Source organism: Capricornis sumatraensis, chromosome 1 (assembly GCF_032405125.1).
Source record: "Capricornis sumatraensis isolate serow.1 chromosome 1, serow.2, whole genome shotgun sequence".
NCBI lineage: Eukaryota > Metazoa > Chordata > Mammalia > Artiodactyla > Bovidae > Capricornis > Capricornis sumatraensis.
In genome coordinates, this window is record NC_091069.1 from 39,196,250 (window position 1) to 39,216,656 (window position 20,407).

At 40.9% G+C, this 20,407-nt stretch overlaps 1 protein-coding gene across 1 annotated transcript in view; it reads right to left on the bottom strand.

The window, feature by feature from the left end:
- Window positions 1–20,407, bottom strand: part of ANTXR1 (ANTXR cell adhesion molecule 1) — a 262,215-nt gene that overhangs the window by 176,686 nt on the left and 65,122 nt on the right. The window contains exon 9 of the mRNA XM_068989259.1: window positions 4,891–4,951. Coding sequence (XP_068845360.1) covers window positions 4,891–4,951 — 61 coding nt within the window. The remainder of the gene's footprint in view (window positions 1–4,890; window positions 4,952–20,407) is intronic.

Consider the following 20,407-nt stretch of genomic DNA (forward strand, 5'->3'; position numbering starts at 1 on the left):
GTCATTCAGCTGTTGCTCGCATAATTCTAGGGGTGGAAAGTTCAGAACATCTACTCTACTGTTGGAAAGCTTTCACTGTAAAAGTTGCATGTGTTAAGCCAAAATCTGCCTTCTTGAATTCCTCCCCAACCGCTCCGTGGTGGTCTCCTGAAGCTACATATAATACGACCAATAATTCCTTTCTGCATGGGAGTTCTCCAAATATCCTTGTGTTTCAATTCTTTGTCTAAATCTCTGTGGTCACTTCAGTTCTTTCTCATCCCACAAGCATCTCATTAGCATCTCTTTGAGCAGATCTCTGCTATAGTACTTCATACATGGTTTTGTATTTTATCTGAACATATGACTATCTCCTAGAGAAGACTGAGAATTTCATGGGGGTTGGGACCAGGCATGCATATTGGTACTCAAATCTTTTCACATTGTTTGGTACATAGTAGACACTAAGAATTGATGGAAAAGAAAAAAAGAAAGGAGGGGGAGGGAGAAAGAAGGAAAGAAAAAAGGGAAGATGGAAGGAAAGAAGAAGGGAAGGAAGGAAAGAATCAGTGACTGGATTCTTAGAGCTTGACTACCCTGCGTGTTCCTGTAAATGGACCTTGAGCGCTTGTTTGGAGGTTGTAGCAAGGGAGCACAGCTACTTGTATATCCTTGACTGAAGAATGGACTACAGTGCATGAAGCACTACTGCGGAAGGTGATGCTCTTCTACTAAGCATACAGCTTCAGAAGGGACATACCTGGGAGGAAGGGAGGGGACACCTGTCTAGCCAGCCAGATCAGCTCAATCAGTCCTGTCTATCAATGGAGTGACAGATATCACAGCCAGGCTGCCTTCACATTCTGAATGAATTATTAAGTGGTTTCTAGTTCCATCTACTCTTCTATTAAGAATATGTGTCAATGCCATCCTTAAAATATGGGACTTGGAGCCATGGTATGAACTTGGAATAGTACAGCATAGAATTAGCTCTCTTACCCTGAACACTGGATGGCTACTGATGCACCCTAAGATGGCATCAGCTTCTTTTTCGTCAAAGGCATTCTTGTTGGCTCTCAAGAGAGCTATGCGTCTTCTTGCTTTTTTCTTTTTCTTTGCATGAACTGTTACTAAGTCAAGTTTCTCTAAACTTGCTTGTATATGAAACTGTTTGCAAGTTCAACTTTTTATATTTGTCTCATTAAATTTCACCATGTTATTTGCAGGCCAACATGGAAAGATCTGTGTTGGATCTCAGTTTTGTCGTCCAGTGCGTTGTCTCACTGCCTCACTCAGAGCTCAGTGTGCTGTCAGAATTATGCGTGTTGCTGAGTTGTCGGTGAAAGCCAGCAGAGATCACTGTCTTGGGGGAATGCAGTCATTAGCATAGAGTGTCTTGAGTGGACAGGCCTGGGTGGGGCTTCACAGGATGGGGTGCTCTGGCGGCCAAGGAAGGGAAGTAATTCAGAGAGGCAGAAGAGGGGGCTGAGAGGAAAGGTTTTGGATGAAAGCAAATTCTATCTTCTTCCCAGCTCTGTCTAGCATTTAGTCTCAGTATTTCCTTGTTTACTTTCTCCTTCAGTACATATTGAGTTAGTGAATCATTTTGCAGATACTCTGAACTCTATATATTGCTCCAATTTTCTTTCAGTAGAGAAACACTGTTGTTGTTTAGTTACTAAGTCATGTCTGACTCTTTTACTACCCTATGAACTGTAGCCTGCCAGGGTCCTCTGTCCGTGGGATTTCCCAGGCAAGAACACTGGCGTGGGTTGCCATTTCCTTCTCCAGGGGATCTTCCCGACCAGTGGATCAAATCCGCATCTCCCGCATTGGCAGGTGGATTCTTTGCCACCGAGCTATCAGGGAAGCTCAGAGAAATGTACAGGCATATTTTTCTCATCGAGGTATGATGTTATCAACATTTTCACATTGACCTTCAATCCTTATTCAATGATATTTATGATAATAATATCACCTTGTTTTGTTATAACAGTTCATGATTTTTAAAGCACTTTCACATAAATCTCTGGATCCTCTCAGTAGCCTAATGAAAATTTCAGACGGGGTATGCCTGGGTCTACTTGACAGGAGTTCATAACCACAGGGAAGTGGCCCCCAATATTTCATGAAAGCCATGCTTACTCCAAGAATGATCAGAGATAGACCTTTAAGAGAATCCTTGGAAGAACTTTTGGAGTAGGGATATCTTATGAAAGTTTCATTTTCTTCTTAATAAATTTATTCTCTAATCAACATGTTTTAACCCTAATGATTCTAAGTCAAGAGAGGTGGGAGCTTGCCTTTTCAAAACCTATGACTAGGTCCCATTGTTGTGTCTTGTGTTAATTTTCTTCTAAGAAATAAAGGAAATGGGGGGGGGGTGCGGAGAGGGAGTTTGGGGGTAGCAGATGCAAACTCGTATATATAGAATGGATAAATAACGAGGCCCTACAGTATAGCACAGGGAAATATTATCCTGTGATAAACCATACTGGAAAAGAGTGTAAAAAAGAATGTGTGTATATATATATATACACATATATAACTGAATCATTTTTCTGTACAGCAAAAATTAACACAACACTGTAAGTTAACTATACTTTAATTAAAAAAATAAATAAAATAAATAGAATTGGATAGTTTACTCTGATATGGGAAAACTATTGTTTGCTTATAAAATATGCACTATTGCATTTCAGTCAGAGATTTTAAAAATATCCACAGGAAGATTCTTTGGACTGGATTTACCAGAGATTTGTCTATTTTATTGGTCAAAGACACAGCTCTTGGCATAATTTATCAGTTAACTTGTTTTAATTTGTTTAAATTCATTAATGCATTTTCATCTTTGTTCTTGTATTTTCCTTAGCTTTAAAATATCTTTTACTTAATTATTTTTATTTTCTATTTAATAAGGAACATAGTAAAAACTGAATTTGCTAGGATCAGATCTTGTGGATCTTGATATTTCTGTGACATATTCATTATATTTATATATGTGGGCTTTTTATTGTCTTGAACACCTTGATGGTAAGTAAAGCAGATGTTGGTTTATTAATCTTTGATTCAAGAATTATTTAATAAGATATTTTCCCATTGTCCAACCGGTTGAGATTTTGTGGGTCTGAGGGGTTTTGTTCTGTCTTCGGCTATTTCTAATTTTGCTTCATTTTAAATTGGCAGTTCAAAGGTCTGATAACTTCTTGAGATTAGGTGAAAGTAGTTGTTAATCAGGGTCAAATGAGCAAAAATTGGTGCATTGTTTATTGAAGGAATATATGAATCAAGGCATTCGGTCAACATTTATTGTCCACCTATTAAGTACCATGTACTCCGAGGCAGTGGGAAGTGGAGAGAAAGATTTCTTCTCTGTCCCCAAGAACCTTACAGGAAGGGAACTGATTATGCTACTGAATTAACAGAAGTTGCATTCATTGTCTTTAAATGTTCTGATTCAATACACGGTTGCAAAACATCCAGTAGGATTGCTAAATTGCAAGTCTGGGTTGTTTCTTCATGAATGAGATAATTGCACAATTAAGGAACTCCCCTGTTTTCTAATTGTTTTAAAATAAAGGAATGATAAAAATTGTGGAGGCAGATTTACCCTGGAGCTAATGAACCCTGCTTAAGGCTCCTGGCACTGGGTTTCATGTAGTCATCTGCTTTTGTAAATTTGCAAAAGTAAGATATTTCAATTCTTTTTCTTAAGAAGGTTTTCCTGGACCTGTCTTTGTGCCAGCAACATATGTTCCTGCCATCTGTGTTGCCAGGTAGCAGTGTATTTAAAGGTCAACAGATACTCTTTGTTGATCGCTTTTCTTCAAGAAGTTTACACACATTTCTGAATAGTCAGTCCCCAAGCACCACTAACAACTTTGTATGTTTACATATATACTTAGTGTTTTGTTGTTGGTTCATACTATTCAGTACATCTAAATCCTTGAAAGTGTTTCAGCTATTCTAAAATATATCCAAGAAACTAGAATGAAATCCTCAAGGAATTACCTCACTTATATCAATAAAATATGCCATAAAGAATAAAACTGTACAGTCTTTGAAAAAGCTGGAAAGTTCTTCCTCACTACTTACAGGGTTGCATGATATATTTTCTATGATAAATTAATAACTGGCACTTGGTATTTTAGAAGACTAGAAAGATGATGTCAACAGTGAGGTCTCAACAGTGGAAGACTCCAGTTCCCAGAGCACCAGAAAATAACGGAGAAAGAGTTTATCCTTTTTGAATCTTGAGCACCTACTACAGTGCCTGGTATTCAGTAGGTGCCTAACAGTACTTTTTAAATAAATAAAAGGAGAATGATGGGGAAACTAGGGGATTGTACAAAGAGAGCCAGCACGGTTGAAGCTTTAGGCAGTCCATTATAATACAAAACAATAACAAGACCCTGACAAAATTATAATGGCTCTTTCTGGGGACAACTGGAGTTGCCTATTGACAGTCTGTAAGGGCTGGCAGATGGGGCAATTAACTAAGATCAAAATATTAGTTATGGAAAGAGGTCCAGCGCCAGTTAAACAATTAAATATGTCAACATTTCAGAGGTGGCCTATGATCACTGTGATGTGATGTAGGGCTGCCATGAAGATGAAGGGTTAAAGGGGTATTGGTAGCAGTGTGTAGGAATCCAGCATTTCTGTAATATTCCTATAATTAGTTCCCATGAAAGGAGAGAATTTGGATAGGCTTTTTCAAACTTTCAAAAAACTGACATGTTGTTTATTTATTACCTTTTTTGCCCCAGAAGAAAATTTAGCAATTTCTACTTTTATCCCCCTCCCCTTTGGTGCCCCGACTCCCTTCTTTGCTACTGATGAAGTAAACGTGACCTGAATTCGATATCTCATCATTCATGTGACAGCAATTAACACTTAGTTTCAATTTACCTCCTGCGCATATGGTGGATGGTTCAGCTGCTAGAATTTCGATGCAGGATTTCTTCAAAATCTAGGAGGAGAGGAAATCAAAAAGTCAAAGTCAAAGCACAGCTATTTTGTTAGAAAAGTGGGTTTAATTTTAGCTACCAAGATCAGAAGGCTTAAGAATACTATGTTGTAGTGGGTAGGTAAGTAGAGTGTTACATTTTCACTGGTATCATTAATGTCAAGCATTTAATGAGCAGTACTGTGCTAGATATTCTGGGTGTCACAAAAGCTATGTGCATGCGTGCTAAGTCACTTCGGTCCCGTCCAACTCTATGCAACCCTATGGACTGCAGCCTGCCAGGCTCCTCTGTCCATGGGATTCTCCAGGCAAGAATACTGGGTTGGGCTGCCTTGCCCTCCTCCAGGGGATCTTCCTGACTCAGGGACTGAAGCTGAATCTCTTACGTCTACTGCATTGGCAGGTGGGTTCTTTACCACTAGCACCACCCTGGAAGCCCCACAAAAGCCATAGGAATTATTTATTCATTTGTTCTGGCAGAGATGTATTGAATATGTGAAAGGCCAGTCCTAGTTATAGAGAGGTTTAACATCCAGTAGATGAAATGGGAGCTACACTTGAAAAGATAAACAACCATGGACCATTCTATGTGATAGATGCCAGGGTAAAAGGGCAGACAGTATGAGCTACAGAGTTCATGGGGGAGATCACTGAGGGCTGTAATTGAGAAGGGCTTCCTGGAAGAAGTAGCTGCTGAGGGTGGGACTCAGTCAAGTGGGCAGGAGTAAGTTAGGGGAAGGTTCCCTGGTGGCTCAGAGGTTAAAGTGTCTGCCTCCAATGAGGGAGACCCGGGTTCAATCCCTGGGTTGGGAAGATCCCCTGGAGAAGGAAATGGCAACCCACTCCAGTATTCTTGCCTGGAGAATCCCATGGACTGAGGAGCCTGGTGGGCTGCAGTCCATGGGGTCACAAAGAGTCGGACACAACTGAGTGACTACTTACTTACTTAAGGTCCCAGCAGAGTGGCATTTGCAAAGGTGAGAAACTAGAAATGCATAGACCTCTTTAGCTGGAACAAAAGAAGCTTAAAAAGTAGAAAAATGAGTGATTAACAGATAAGACCAGAGAGATAGGATGGAAATGGCCAACTCTCTAGAAGAGATGCATGCTCAGATTACTCAGTCGCCTTCTAGTTAAAGAAGTGGAAACATGTTGCAGGCGAAGGATGTCTTTGAAGCCTGCTTTTTGTGCCTCACACTTTAAGAGGACCTTATGTAAATGGAAATGTAGTTTTTCCCCCAAGTGAGCCTTGCAGGGTTCAGCGGAGAGTCTGGAGAACTCTAAGACTGCACAGGGAATTAATAATAAAGGCTTCTGGCGAAACTGGGGTATCTGACTTTTAAGCTTTTCTCTGCCATTTATGAATCCCACTGCTTACTGCATAAGGATTCTAAAATTTTGGCCAAGCATTTTAAACAAGCATAGGACACTGAGTGATATACTGCAGTATCTTTATTTGGGCAGGCCTTACTTAATTTGGAAATTGAAATGGGTCAGAGGGCTAAAGAAGACCATTGCTCTATTTCTGAAAGGGGCATTTGTTAAAAGAATTAATAGTGAAATAAAATGTAAAGTCTGTAAAAAAAAAAAAGCATTTTTAGCATTGGGAAACACCCATTAACTTGCATGGATGTTTTTAGCAAATATGCTTCTTTGTTCCAGCTTAAGTGATACATATGCCACAAGGATAGAGTCAAACAAAATATATAATAAATTACAAAAGGGGAGGAAATGCATTAAAGGGAAAATCAAGGGAAGATGAAGTAAGGAGTGAGAATAGCATAGACAAAATACATTGGGAAGAGCTTATTTCCTTACTAGGAGTGGCTCCTGAATTTAATTCTAAGCTTTCTAGTAGCAAATGAGGACAGATAATATTTATGAGATTCTCAGTCTGAAGAATGAAAACAAACCAGTTTCTCAGAAGAGATAGTATTTACCAATTCCAGAGAGAAATCTGGGCATCCTCATAGGGAAGCATTGTGAAAGGAAATGAACAACATGCTTCAGAAAATTGTTCTCTGATATACAGACGACAAAACATTCAGACGTATTCACTGAAAAAGGCTCCCTTGCAACCAGGTATTTGAGGTAATTCTCTATACCTGACAGTCATAAGAAGCCGCATGGTCCTCCCTCAGTATCTGCAGGGGGACTGGTCCGGGATCTCCATGGATACCGAAATCAGAGGATGCACAAGTCCCTCATATAAAATGCTGGAGTATCTGTACACATTCTTCCATATACTTTAAGTCAGGGGTCCCCAACCTCCAGGCTATGGAAATGGTACACATCCGTGGCCTGTTAGGAGTTGGGCTGCACAGCAAGAGGTGAGTGGCAAGCAAGCCAGTGAAGCTTCATCTGCCACTCCCCATCACTTGCATTACCACTGAACCATTCCCCTGCCCACACCCCTGGTCCATGGAAAAATTGTCTCCCATGAAATCAGTCCCTGTTGCCAAAAAGGTTAGCGACCACTGCTTTAAATCATCTCTAGATTGCTTATAATTCATAATACAATGGAAATGCTATGTAAATATTCCCCAGCATGCTGCAAACTCAAGTTTTACTTTTTGGAACTTTCTGGATTTTTTTTCAAATATTTTTGATCCCCAGCTGGTTGAATCTGCAGATGTGAAACCCAGGTTACAGAGGGCTGACTGTATTTCTTTTTCTTGACAGTTCTAAGATTCAGACTTCCAGCTATTTTTCCTGAACATTCTTTCTGCCTCTTTCACAATTTAAAGGCATTTTAGTATCTGTTTTCAGCTTCTATGTGATTCCAGAGTCAAAGCAATTTGTTCCTTTTTGTCAGCGCTTGACTTATTTCCTCTCGATTTGGCTTACCTAGTCACCAAGCACCTCAAGCACAGGTGCAGCCTCAGTTCCCCCTGTTTCGCAGGAATGGGATAACATGCACCCAACTCTCCAACTCCATCTCTGTTAGTCAGTAGTTCTCACATACCTGGCTCTGGGGACCCAGTATCACCCCTGAGCCCTTCACTGACATTCTGACTTGGAATGAGGGACACCCCCCAAGGATATATCCTGGGCATCCATGTTTCCCTTCAGGCTTTTCCTTCCTCCTCTTTCCAATGGTCAATACAGTCCTTTAGATGCAGCAGCATCCTAGGATTGGGGCTTGCCAGGATCCTCATCCAGATCCTCCCCAGATAGCACCTGCGCTACCTGAACTGTGATGACTGTCCTCTCCCCTCGCCCCCTAGTTTGCTGCCACTGGGCTCTTCTTGCCTGAAGGGCCATCCTAGCTACTGGTGGCCGTGGCTCAGAGAGGCAACCAGCCCCTTCATCATGTCTTCAGACATAAATCTCCAAACAGGCCACGTTGGAAGAAACAGAATTGACCCACTTGAGAAATTTATAACAGTGACATTAGAACAACACAAAGCTGTTTCTTACGTTTTAAATAAAATTCCTCCATCTCCCTTTAGAAGTCATTTTATCATCTGCAACTAAAGATTTCAACAGTCCAAGAATGAAAATTGAGCTATTGGGTCTATCCTGTCTCCATTCCTTAAACTCCATCAAAACACAAAAATGAAATTTTCACCCATGTTACGTTCCTGACTTGGAAGCAACATCTTTGAACCAACTCTAATACTTAACCAGGGGTCAGTAAAGGAAACATCCGTGAATCTTTAACCACAAAGACACACTTGCAGGTTTTGTCATAATAAACACATGCTGTATGATTCTCTCAAAGTGTCTGCAATTAGCTGATAAATCTAAGGAGTGTATTAAGGGCCAAAAAATGTCAGCCAAGTGCAGTGATTCAATCCAGTAAAAACACAGCTTTCCCAATCTTAACATAAAACATCTGGAAGGGATACAGTGCAGCCAATAGAGTAAAATTTATCAGTGAGGGGGATGGGCAGGATTTGTCTGGGACTGTGGCTTCTATTAGTTGGAAATATCTGGTTTCAAAAGGTAGGAAGTCAGAATGGCATGGGGTGGATTTGGGGTCCTTTGGTCATTAGCAGCCCAGACTGTACAGTAATCAGTCTGTCTGAACTTCAGCAGACAGCAGAGCAGCCTAAGGGACTGGAGACTGGATGGGTGTGGGGGGGCAGAGGATCCGTCCGCGATCTGGGCACTGGTAGCCGTGGAGGAGGAACATACAGAGCACTGGGGACCAGATGATGGGAAATGCCGAGACAGAGTGGAAAGAACTCACACAGGGTCGGGGTGATGTCAGAGGTGACAGAATAACTGACCTCTGATGGAGACTGGGCAAAGACTACCACATGCCTCAAGCCTAACCAATGTGAGGAGTTGGCTTCTGGTCTTGATCCTGGTCCTCTACTTGTCTGGCTTATGGTTCCTGGCAAATCCTTAAACTTGTCTGAACCCCAATTTTGTGAAACAGTCTAACATACTAATAATTTAGAATCTGGAATCAAACTGCTTGGGTCAACTTAGTCATAAGCACTGTGACGTTGGGCAAGTTCCATAACCTCCTCTGAGTCCGTTTCCCCATCTGTAATGGTAGGATAAGAACAGCACCTACTGCATGAGGTTGTTGAGTTGGGAAGATTAAATGAGATACTATAGGAAGAGTCCATAGCACAGGGCCTGGAAATCCTCAACTAATGGTGATTTATTCTTAGGAACCTGGGCTCTGGAGACAGAAGAAAATAGATCTGGACTTTAAATAGATTTCTGTTCCGATCCAAGCCCCACCACTTACTGGCCAGGAGGATTTGGATAAGTTATTGAACTTCTGCATCTCAGTTTCTTTTTCTGTAAAATGAGAATAAGAAAAACACTGACCTCAAAGAGCTGTCTGATGGTAAAATAGTAACAGACAAGAATGCAGAGAAGTTTCATCTGTAAAATCAATAGAACTTAGGTGGTAAAAGTTGGCTTAGAGAGTGAGGAAGAGAGTGAAATTAAGGAATACTGACAAGGTTTTTGTTCTATAGACGGAACTTGACAGATCAGTCAATAGATAGTTACTTAATGACCTTGGGCCATCAGCCAACAAGTGCCTTTCATGAAAATAAGGTACCAAGAAATAGGCTCAGAACAGCCTTAGTAGTAAAGCTCTTGGCAGGATGTCTAACACATACTCAGGTCTCAAACAATGGCAGCTGTTACTCTTCTGTTACTACCGCTATGACTGCTACAACTCTTGGGCAAAGACAGTCACTCATTACTGCTTCTGTCTCGTCACTCACCACTGGCCTCTTGCTAAATCCTATTTGCTGAAAATGCCTGAAAGATGGCTAATAATGTTGTCCTGCTGCCTTTTGGGCAGATTTCAAAAAGAAGATATATGGGTAAGCATGTTGGAAATCTGTATAGAGCTCTAGAAATGCATGTGTTGTTACTGGTAGTGATACTCTTGAACACCTCATTAGATTATTAGGGGAGCAAAAGAGGCAACAGATGTAAAATAACTCTGCCAAGTAATACATACAAAGTGAAATCCATGGTGTATTAGTCCAGGACTTCATTTATTTATTTATTTATTCTGAAGCCTTTTCTCATAAAGTTCAGGGCTTATGCAGAGATTTCTCAAGAATCCTTAAAGATTGTGAATATTTGCATAGAGTTGTTATGAATCCCTCCCTTACCATAAGTTTACCTAATTTTTTCCCCCTCATTGCTCTGCCTCCTTCCCTAATAAACTATCATTCTTTATTTACTTGGCCATTTCCTGTTGGAAGGGTTTTTTGTGTGTTCATATAAGACCAGTTTCCTTTATCCATTTGTGGTATAGGGCCTTTTGCTTCTACATATCTAGATAGCATGTTTCTTAGTGTCTTACTTGTCATGAAAGGTATATTCTGCTTCTAAGATGCCTAGAGCTTGAAGTAGGCTGGCCCGTGGGTCGTTAACTATCTATCACCCAATTACATCTGTCTAGTTCTCTAAGCCAAAACTTAGCAATTTCCCTTACATTTACTCTCCTTGCTGCTGCTGCTGCTGCTAAGTCGCTTCAGTCGTGTCCGACTCTGTACGACCCCAGAGATGGCAGCCCACCAGGCTCCCCCGTCCCCAGGATTCTCCAGGCAAGAACACTGGAGTGGGTTGCCATTTCCTTCTCCAATGCATGAAAGTGAAAAGTGAAAGTGAAGTGGCTCAGTCGTGTCCGACTCCTAGCTATCCCATGGACTGCAGCCTTCCAGGCTCCTCCGTCCACGGGATTTTCCAGGCAAGGGTACTGGAGCGGGGTGCCATTGCCTCCTCCATTCACTCTCCTTGTCACCCTCCAAATTCAGTATGGATTTTGTGACCTAAGTCTTGGTGATTTTACCAATGAAATATTCCTGTATTCATTCACATTTTAGTATAAATTACCATCTTCCAGAGGACTTATTGTGGTTTATAATGATATATTTATGATTGGTTGGTCATTGTCTATCTTCCCTCATAGACTATAACCTCTACAAAGGCAAGGAGAATTGTTTTTATCCAGCACACAGTAGGCACTAAATAAATATTTGTTGCACAAACAAATGGTACACTTTCGGCATGGCTTCATTAACCTGGCATGTTAGCATATTCTATAGCAGTCTTCCTTTTTCCCCATAAATATAATCTTTTATTACATTAATCTTTTGTTTTTTTTAATTAAATTTTAAATCTTTTATAGTCTTTTGAATACAGGGCTAGTTTCAGCATCTTGTAACATCTCTCTCTTCTTATTAAGCACCACCGTCTTTGGAGACTGTCCTTCCAGCAAGCCTACTTCTTACCTTCATCCTTTTAAATGACTTATATTTTAAAACAGTAATGTTGTAGGTGTATTATGTCCCCATGTTTAAGGTCTAGACAGGCCTGCTTTGTAAAAGGCCTTGGTCCCTTTACTTGGCAAAACTGTATATGTTTGGGAGGTGGGGTTCAGACTCCCAGGTACAAGATTATAGCTGATGGCAGTATTCATGTTGGATAAGCCTGGAGGATATTACTTTTAGAAAATGTCAGGGAGCTTGGGACACATATCTGGCTCATCCTTGTCTTCAGGACTGTCAATCTTGCCCCCACGAATTTTGAAACTATTTGATCTCTAATAAAATTTTGGGGAAAAAAAAAAAAAAAAAGAGTCACCTTTCCTAAGTAAATTCCATTCCACATTTAAAAATCAATAGACCTATTTATTGTTAACTGTGAACATTATCCTAGATTCCTATCAGTTCTACAGAATCTGAATTTAAAATAAAAATTTACTAACACAGAGATCTTTCTAGGATTCATACATGATTTTATGTATAGTCATTGTTGTGTTTAGTTGCTAAGTTGTGTCTGACTCTGTGACTCTGTGGACCCTAGCCCTCCAGGCTCCTATGTATAGTCATGCATAATACCAAGTAAATATTCCAACATGCAAGAAAGACATTTTTAAGAGATTACTGAATGTTAGACCATAAAGCTTATTATCCTCAAAACATGCAAGAGTTTTTGTCTGGAGAGGGGCATCCAGCTTATCTAAATATATGCAACTCTTCTCTTAGTTTCACACTCAAGGAGAGTCTGGTGTGAAGGAGCACAGGACAAACAAGGTTTTGAAACTGAGGAAATTCATCATTTTTCTATGAAACCACTTTCCTCTCTTGTTTTCAGAAGGAAAGCTCAGATAACTGTGAACTCCAAGATGAGGTTTATTTAGTAAGGTGAGCTTGTTGATCTCATGAATACTGGCAAAGTCAGTGGCCGTCCTGGGGAGCTGGACCCTGCAGTGTTTCATTGGATTTTGTCTAAATTCTGCTATTGCTTTTACAATAAGTCTTAACAGATTCCTAGATATAGGGAAAGGAGCTGGAAGGTGTGGGGTTGACCTGAGGATTAACTGAACATACCTCCCTGCAATCTTTTCAGCCTATTTAAGTAATGGGAATTTTTATTACATTTGGATTCTTTACTGAGTTAAATAGAAATAATAGCTTAGCTGAAATGCCTGACCTGAATGTCTGTAAAGTCTAATTAATGACTCCTGAGGCAAATGATTTTTTGAAAAGCTTTTCCTCTGACCACAAAAACTACAATTAACTCTATGCTTCCAGGCCTACTAATGTGGATGCAGCACAAAATGCCGTCTTTTATAGACACAGTCCTGGAAAAGAGGGAAGGGAAAGACTAAGAGGATTTTACAAGAAACAGGGCCACGAAACTGCCCACGTGTGGCGCCACGTAGGTCACGAAGCCTCTGCACTGCTCGGCGCCACTTTGCAATGAATTCTTATGCTCAACTCGATGCCACAGGGGGAGTACGACAAAGGGGGCGGGCTCTGTGACTACACAATTCAGCAACTGACCAGGAGGAAAGACAAGTGCCAAGCAAGTGATGCCAACAATTAGCGCCAGTGGAGTTCAAGGCAGGAAGAGTTCAAGGTACAGGAGAGAGCAGGCCAGGCTCCGTGGAAAAGAGAGGATGGGAGCAGAGCCTTGAAGTTGAGACAAAACTCCAGACAGGATTTAGATGGGGCAAAGGTGGAGAGGGCAGTTTCTTCCTTCACAAACAAGGCTGATTTAAGAGAAGGGCTGCTGCTGAAATGAATCTCCCCTTCTGCTAGCCCTGGAAGGAGAGCTGGTTCAGTTAAGTCAGGTACTTTCCAGGACTACAGGCATGTGATGCAGATACTGTTTTTTTTTTGTTTTTTTTTTAATGTGGAACATTTTAAAAGTCTTTATTGAATTTGTTTCAATATTGCTTCTGTTTTTTATGTTTCGGTTTTTTTGGCCACAAGGCATGTGGGATCTTAGCTCCCTGACCAAGGATCGAACCTATGCCCCCTGCAATGGAAGTTGATGTCTTAAGCACTGGAACCCCAGGGAAACCCCAGGGATTTAGATTTTGATTGGAGAAAAACCCTTAGCAGTCCCTTGTAGGGTCTTGGAAGAGTAGATGGGTGGGAAGCCAGGAAGATGGGCTTTGCCTTTTGTCAAAGCTCCAGTAGGGCTGGATGACGGGCTTTCGTATTCCCATAAGGGGAAGGGAGAAATTAGCACACGATATGGTTACCATAAATAAAATAAATATATATATACCATGGAATAGATCCAGTCCTCAGTTTCAGTAGTTCTTACAGCTTCCTTGATAACAAAGATGTTAGTGCCAAAACTTGCAAGAAATCCTTTCAAATATAGTCATGTTTGCTCAATACTTGTTTATAGTTGATCAAACATGCAGAAAGCTCTAGGCACTGACTCACCCCTCGAATTAGTAGGAAGCCCTATGCAGGCTTAAATATTTACTCTAGAGAAATGCTCCTGGATGGATATTGTTTGGTGCCAGTGACTGGGTTCTTCTCAGAGGCCAAGTGTGTTTGGTTTTAGACACCGCCCTTGATTGCACGAGAAGTGGGGACAATAGCGAGGAGCTGGCATCATGGTAACCAGGTCAAGCGTTAGGATTCAAAGCTGCAGACCCACTTCAGTGTTATCCGAACCCAGCTTTCATGCAGGTTCCCATTTCACTGCCTGCAGCACTTTTGAAAAGGCAAACAAAGACCCAGGAGCCTCTCTGGACCTTTGCTTCATATTTTCACTTGAGGGCTGGCGCTGCATTCACCATTTGTGGTCAATGGAAACTCCCGGAGAAAGCCACAATAAGAAAAGGCAAAGAAATAGTTTCTTCCTTTACAGTTTTACTGGCTTAAAGGGCTCCAATCTTCTAACCTTCTAAATTTTGTTTCATAATTTTATCAACTGAATTCTGCAAAAACAAGGAATTCTGTCTTCTGAGGTAGAGTCCTGAGCAAATGTGAAAGTGAAGATGCTTCTTTCAGCTGTGGCAAGCTGCCAGCCTCTCGAAATGATGGAATTTCATCCATTGAGCAGAAACTGAGATTTTCAGAGATGCTCTCCACCTAATAATAAATGGCAGAGGGTCTCCTGCCCACCAATGGTGCACTCACACCAGAGCACCTGCCTGGACTCTGGTCTTGTCTTTGCTATAACTTTGTAAACTGTGTTAAGTCATTTCACATTCTTGGTCCTCAGGGTCCTCTTCTCCAAAATGGAGCTGCTTCCCGGCCTACCCACATCAATCGTTAAATGCTGTGGACATCTTGTTATGGACCTTAGAGACAGAACTGAGTCTATTCTGGATCACTGCCCACTGCTGTGCAATCTTGGACCAGTTAGCTAATCTCTCTGTGCTTAGGGTATCTGCTTCTATGGAAGGAGTAATAATATCTACATTAAACGGTAGGGGTGAGAATTTGATGAGATGACTATGTAAAATGATTTTCACTGTGCCTAACAGCTAAGAATTCACTAAATGATGACTTCTTATTTTTAACCTTTCTAAGGAAATTGAGGTGGGAGAAAACCTGAGCTCTAGAGTCATGTACTTAGGTTCCAACCTTGGTCTCCCCATTAGAGCTGTGTGCCCTTGTGCAGGGTATCTGAGCCTCAGTTTCTTCATCTGTTAAATGGGAATATTTCCTTCACAGGGCTGTTATGGTTTTTAAATGGGGTAATATTAAATGAGAAAAAGGAACAATGTTTGATACCAAAATAAATTACAAGCGTTTCTCTCTGCCTATTCCCTGTGTTGCAGATTAAAATGGAAAACAAGTGAAAGCACTTTGAACTAACACATTACATAAAATCTGAGTACTTCTTCCTTAAAGTAGAGAGGATTGAAGAATAGTAAAAAGACCAAAACACAGGAATCATATTGAGGAAGCAGAGAATCCAGGGACTTGCTGCATCCATACCTTAGATAATCAGTTCCCTATAATCTTGTGATTTTCCATTTCCTCAGACATTCACAGCCCAGTATTGTGGAAAAAGCAGACTCTCCGGACCCAGATGTGGGTTCAGCTTCCCTCCTCCACCATTATGAGTCGGCAGACTTGGGCAGTTTATCTAACTGCCTACACCTCAGTTTCCTCACCTGTAAAATGGGGATAATAAGTCCCTCTTGAGAGAGTGGTTGTGGAAGTAGTTAACAGAGGAACTGGTAGAAGGAAGATGCTCAATAATCATCGTAATTTTTCTTCTTTTCACAGGTCTCATTACTATTGGTCCTGAGTGTTTGTTTATTCATCATCCAAAGGGGATAAAAACCATGATCTCTAGATTCCCTGAGCATCTTGATTACAAACATGATCGTTCCTTTGTCGGACTTTGTATCAGCTATGGTTGCCTATTGCCCTTACAGTAAAATACCATCGTTTTCAAGGCTCCATGTGATTTATCCACTTTTTTGCTTCTTCCTTCATCGTCTGTCATTTACCATCCAAGCCCCACTCTTCTTCAGTTCTGTTATACACCTTCTTAGGGTCCTGCTCTGCCAAGAATGTTGTATCCACACTTTTCCAATGAATAACTCCATTTCACTTTGAGGCGATCTCTTCAAAGGGGCCTGAGTTCTTTGCCAACCACTTTACTCTTAATCTCAGTTGTATGTTACTTTCTATACACCATGCATCACAATTTAAATTATACATGTTTATTTACTGAGTTGTTTTTTCATGTGTTCTTCCCACTAGATTATAAGCTCCACCAGGATAGGGTCTCTATCTGCTTACATATAACCAAATGGGCAGAGTCTACCATAAAAAGTTTTCAATGAATATTAGAGGAATGAATAAATATTAGCCCATGCATCTCGATTGGGGATTTAAAAACAAGGTCACTATTGAGAGGTACAAACCGCTGTATAAAATAAATAAGCCACAAGGATATATTGTACCACACAGGAAATATAGCTGGTATTTTATAGTAACCTTAAATGGAGTATAATCTATAAAAACATTGAATCATTATGCTGTACACCTGAAACTAATATTGCAAATCAACTCTGCCTCAATAAAAAAAGAAGGTCACAGTGGATCTAGAACTTCATGAACTATTTGAGCTTTTGAAAGCTGCTCTGCACTCCTATTCTGGATAATTAAACCCAGTCCTACTTTATTATGAGAAAAAAACTAGCCACAAAACAACATCCATGGGAAAAAGCTGGAAAAGATTCTTCAGATGGGGAGAGGGGATACAAGGGTTTTCTTTTCAGTATCCAGAAGGAGAAATGAACCCACTTCTTAAAATTAGTTAGCCAACTTTCAGGCCATAATTGTTTTTGTCTGACTTGAGAAAGATGAGCTGTGATGTGTTTGTCCTCATTTTTCTGTCCAAGCAAATGAATTAACAACTGCAATAAACATGGGTTTCAAGTATTGGAAGGATGGAAACCACCAGCATAACTCCCAGATAAAAACTCACAAGAATGCTATCATTCAGCTAAAAGGTTGGAGTCTCAAATTATTTTTTCCCTTTTTGGAAGGTTTCTTAAACATCTTTGGCGTGATTTCTACTGGAGGGGTAGGGAGAGCTTTACAAACATCTGAGCTCATACTGAGCTTGAATGAGTTGCTAAGGCTGAAACGGTCAAAGACAACACAATTTATACAGATAAAAATACTCAGATTATTTGGGGAAGAACCAACTCCTGAATGATGTGGCATACCACTCGTAAGAATCTTTGAACAAGTAAGAGTTGTCCCTGTTTAGAACCCAGACATCTGAAGAAAGGAGTTCTACAGTAGCCTCATGACTGGGCTTCTGCCTCTGGGGCCCCTCAGTATCCTTTTTATAAACAGAGACACTGCTATCAGATTCTCTTCTTAAATGTCACTTGTTAGATGTTCAAATGCTTCAGTGATTACACTAAGTTGGAGTTAAGATTCCTTCCAGGCTCTCATCAATCTGCTTCCAACCCAATGTCTTAGTTTATTTCTCATTATTCCTGACTCCTTTACCCAAACTCTCCCAGACAGATTACTGTCCTCAAAATGTTTGCTCCTTTCCATTCTTTGGGCTGAGGTCATATCATCTCTTCTCTGGAGCTATCCATCACCCATCCCTGGTCTTTTAGGAATTCAGGTCTGCAATGGCACCCCACTCCAGTACTCTTGCCTGGAAAATCCCATGGATGGAGGAGCCTGGTGGGCTGCAGTCCATGGGGTCGCTACTAGTAGGACACGACTGAGCGACTTCACTTTCACTTTTCACTTTCATGCATTGGAGAAGGAGATGGCAACCCACTCCAGTGTTCTTGCCTGGAGAATCCCAGGGTCGGTGGAGCCTGGTGGGCTGCCGTCTATGGGGTCACACAGAGTCGGACACGACTGAAGCGACTTAGCAGCAGCAGCAGCAGCAGCTTCTCATGAAGTCTCCAGTCCAGAACAGTTCACGTGTGAGCTGCCACAGGATTCATGATCAGGCCTGAATCCTGTTTTAATCATCTGGATAAATCACTATTTGGGTGTTGTTTTACAGGTTTATTACATTTCTTGTTGTTTATACTGTCAAGTGTGCCACACTGATCTCAGAATTATTTATAGGACCCCAGGGGTCCCTCACCTGGGGATCCATAATTGGAACTGATAATCTATCCTTTCAATTATTTCCACTTTCTGATTAAGGTAGTTTAGGTGGGTTTCTCTTTCTTGCAATCACATCTTAAAGAAGACATCTGTCATATGTACACGTTTAGGATAGGAGCTCTCAACTTGGGGTGGAATTATTTTTTCACAGTTCTGGAAATGTAAGGTCATACATATCGATGCTCTGAATGTACAACATCTGGGGCACTGACTAAAAAATGCAGATTTAAAAGATGCAGGTTCATAGGCTCCATCTCATATTGATTCTGATAGAAGCTCTTGGGGACAGACTCTGGGAATGGGTAGTGCAGACAAGATTCTCCACGTGATCATTATGCATATTCAAGAAATTCAGAGGATCAGGAGGAAGCTGACACTAAGGTTTCCCATGTGGTGGTGAAGGGACATGGAAGAGGAAATAATTCATATGTCTTGAGTACTGATTATGTGCTTGATAAAAATATTAGGCATTTTCACTGGTGTTCTCTCTTGTAATCCTCAAACAAGATTACAATGTATGTCTTATCATTAATCCCCTATACAAATATGGAACAAAAGAAAATACCTCATCCAAGGATCTATACATGATAAGTTGTCAGGCCAGCATTTAAACTCTGGACTGACCAGCTCCAAAGTTCATACGTCTCACTCTCCTTTCCACTCTGCTGGGGTTCTTAGCAAACCTTGGAGGGAGGGAGAGGGAGCATCAGGCGCAACAGGTCGGAGGCTTCCTAGGTCAATCTGCAGGAGCTGGACAGATCCTGAACTCCTGAGGAGTAACCCCTGGATTAAAACCACACTGACATCTGAAAAGGACAGTGATCCTCTGAGCTCTGAATCTGCACCTTGGACCCCAAGTCTAAAGCCTGGTGAACGCCAACTACAGATACCACTGGCTGTCTGCCTGGTTCCCAGACCTAAAGGTGGAGGCTTTAGCAACTCTGGACTTCATTACAGGTGCAGCACACACACAGGCCTTTTGGCTGAAGCTTCAAAAATCAGCATTCTCCAGTATTCCGCTGGACCAAGGGTCTAGCTAGGGGATGGAGGGTAGAAAAGAAATCCAGGAAGCCGGGTCACATTCACTGATAGGAAAGGGATGATTATAAACAAAACAAAACCAGGTTGTGATGGAAAAGAGGGCTGGTGACTGTGCAAACCCTGGGGAACATGGAAACCCTCATATTTTACAGTCAGGTTGAACTATTACTCCGTTATAAAAAAGAAAAAGACAATTCTATTTGTAGCAACATGGATGGACCTAGAGATTATCATGTTGAGTAAAGTAAGTCAGACAGAAGACAAATATATGATATCACTTAAATGTGAAGTCAAAAGAAATGATACAAATGAACTTATTTACAAAACAAAAACAGACCCACAGACATAGAAAACAAATTGATGGTTACCAAAAGGGAAAGTAGGGGGAGGTATAAATTAGGAGCTTGGGATATACAACAGATATATACAACAGATATATACAACAGATAACCAACAAAGACCTACTGTACAGCATAGTGGACAATACTTAATATCTTGTCATAACATATAAGAGAAAAGAATCTAAGAATCTGAAAAAGAATATGTGTGTTTGTGTGTGTGTGTAACTGAATCACTTTGCTGTAAAACTAACACAACATTGTAAATCAACTATATATATTAAACAAACAAATGAGCCACGAAAAAACAGAGAAACAAGAACCTATGTTGTGACTCCAGGTAAGTTCCACTCATTAAATAAATAAAAGTTAAATATTAAAAAAAGAAACCTTTTAAAATCACCAGGGAAGATCTTAAAACTCCCGTTCAGATAATCATCAACGGGCAGCCAAGGGAGAACACCACTGGTGGAAAGTACCTCTGATGAGCAGGTGATAGGGGTTGAGCCTGCAACGGTCTGAAGGGAGGCTGCAGTCAGTCATGACTGGGAAAGCTGAGGTCACTCAAGAGCACAGCAATGGGCCACAGTGCTTCCAGTATGAGAACTGCCTGAAGTCTGGCTCACTGCCAGGGCAGGACTCCCTTCCATTTTTAGTCTTCCAGTGTAGGGTGAAGACTTGGCACAGAAGAATAGAAACAGGTGTGAAAGTCAGGAGGGAGA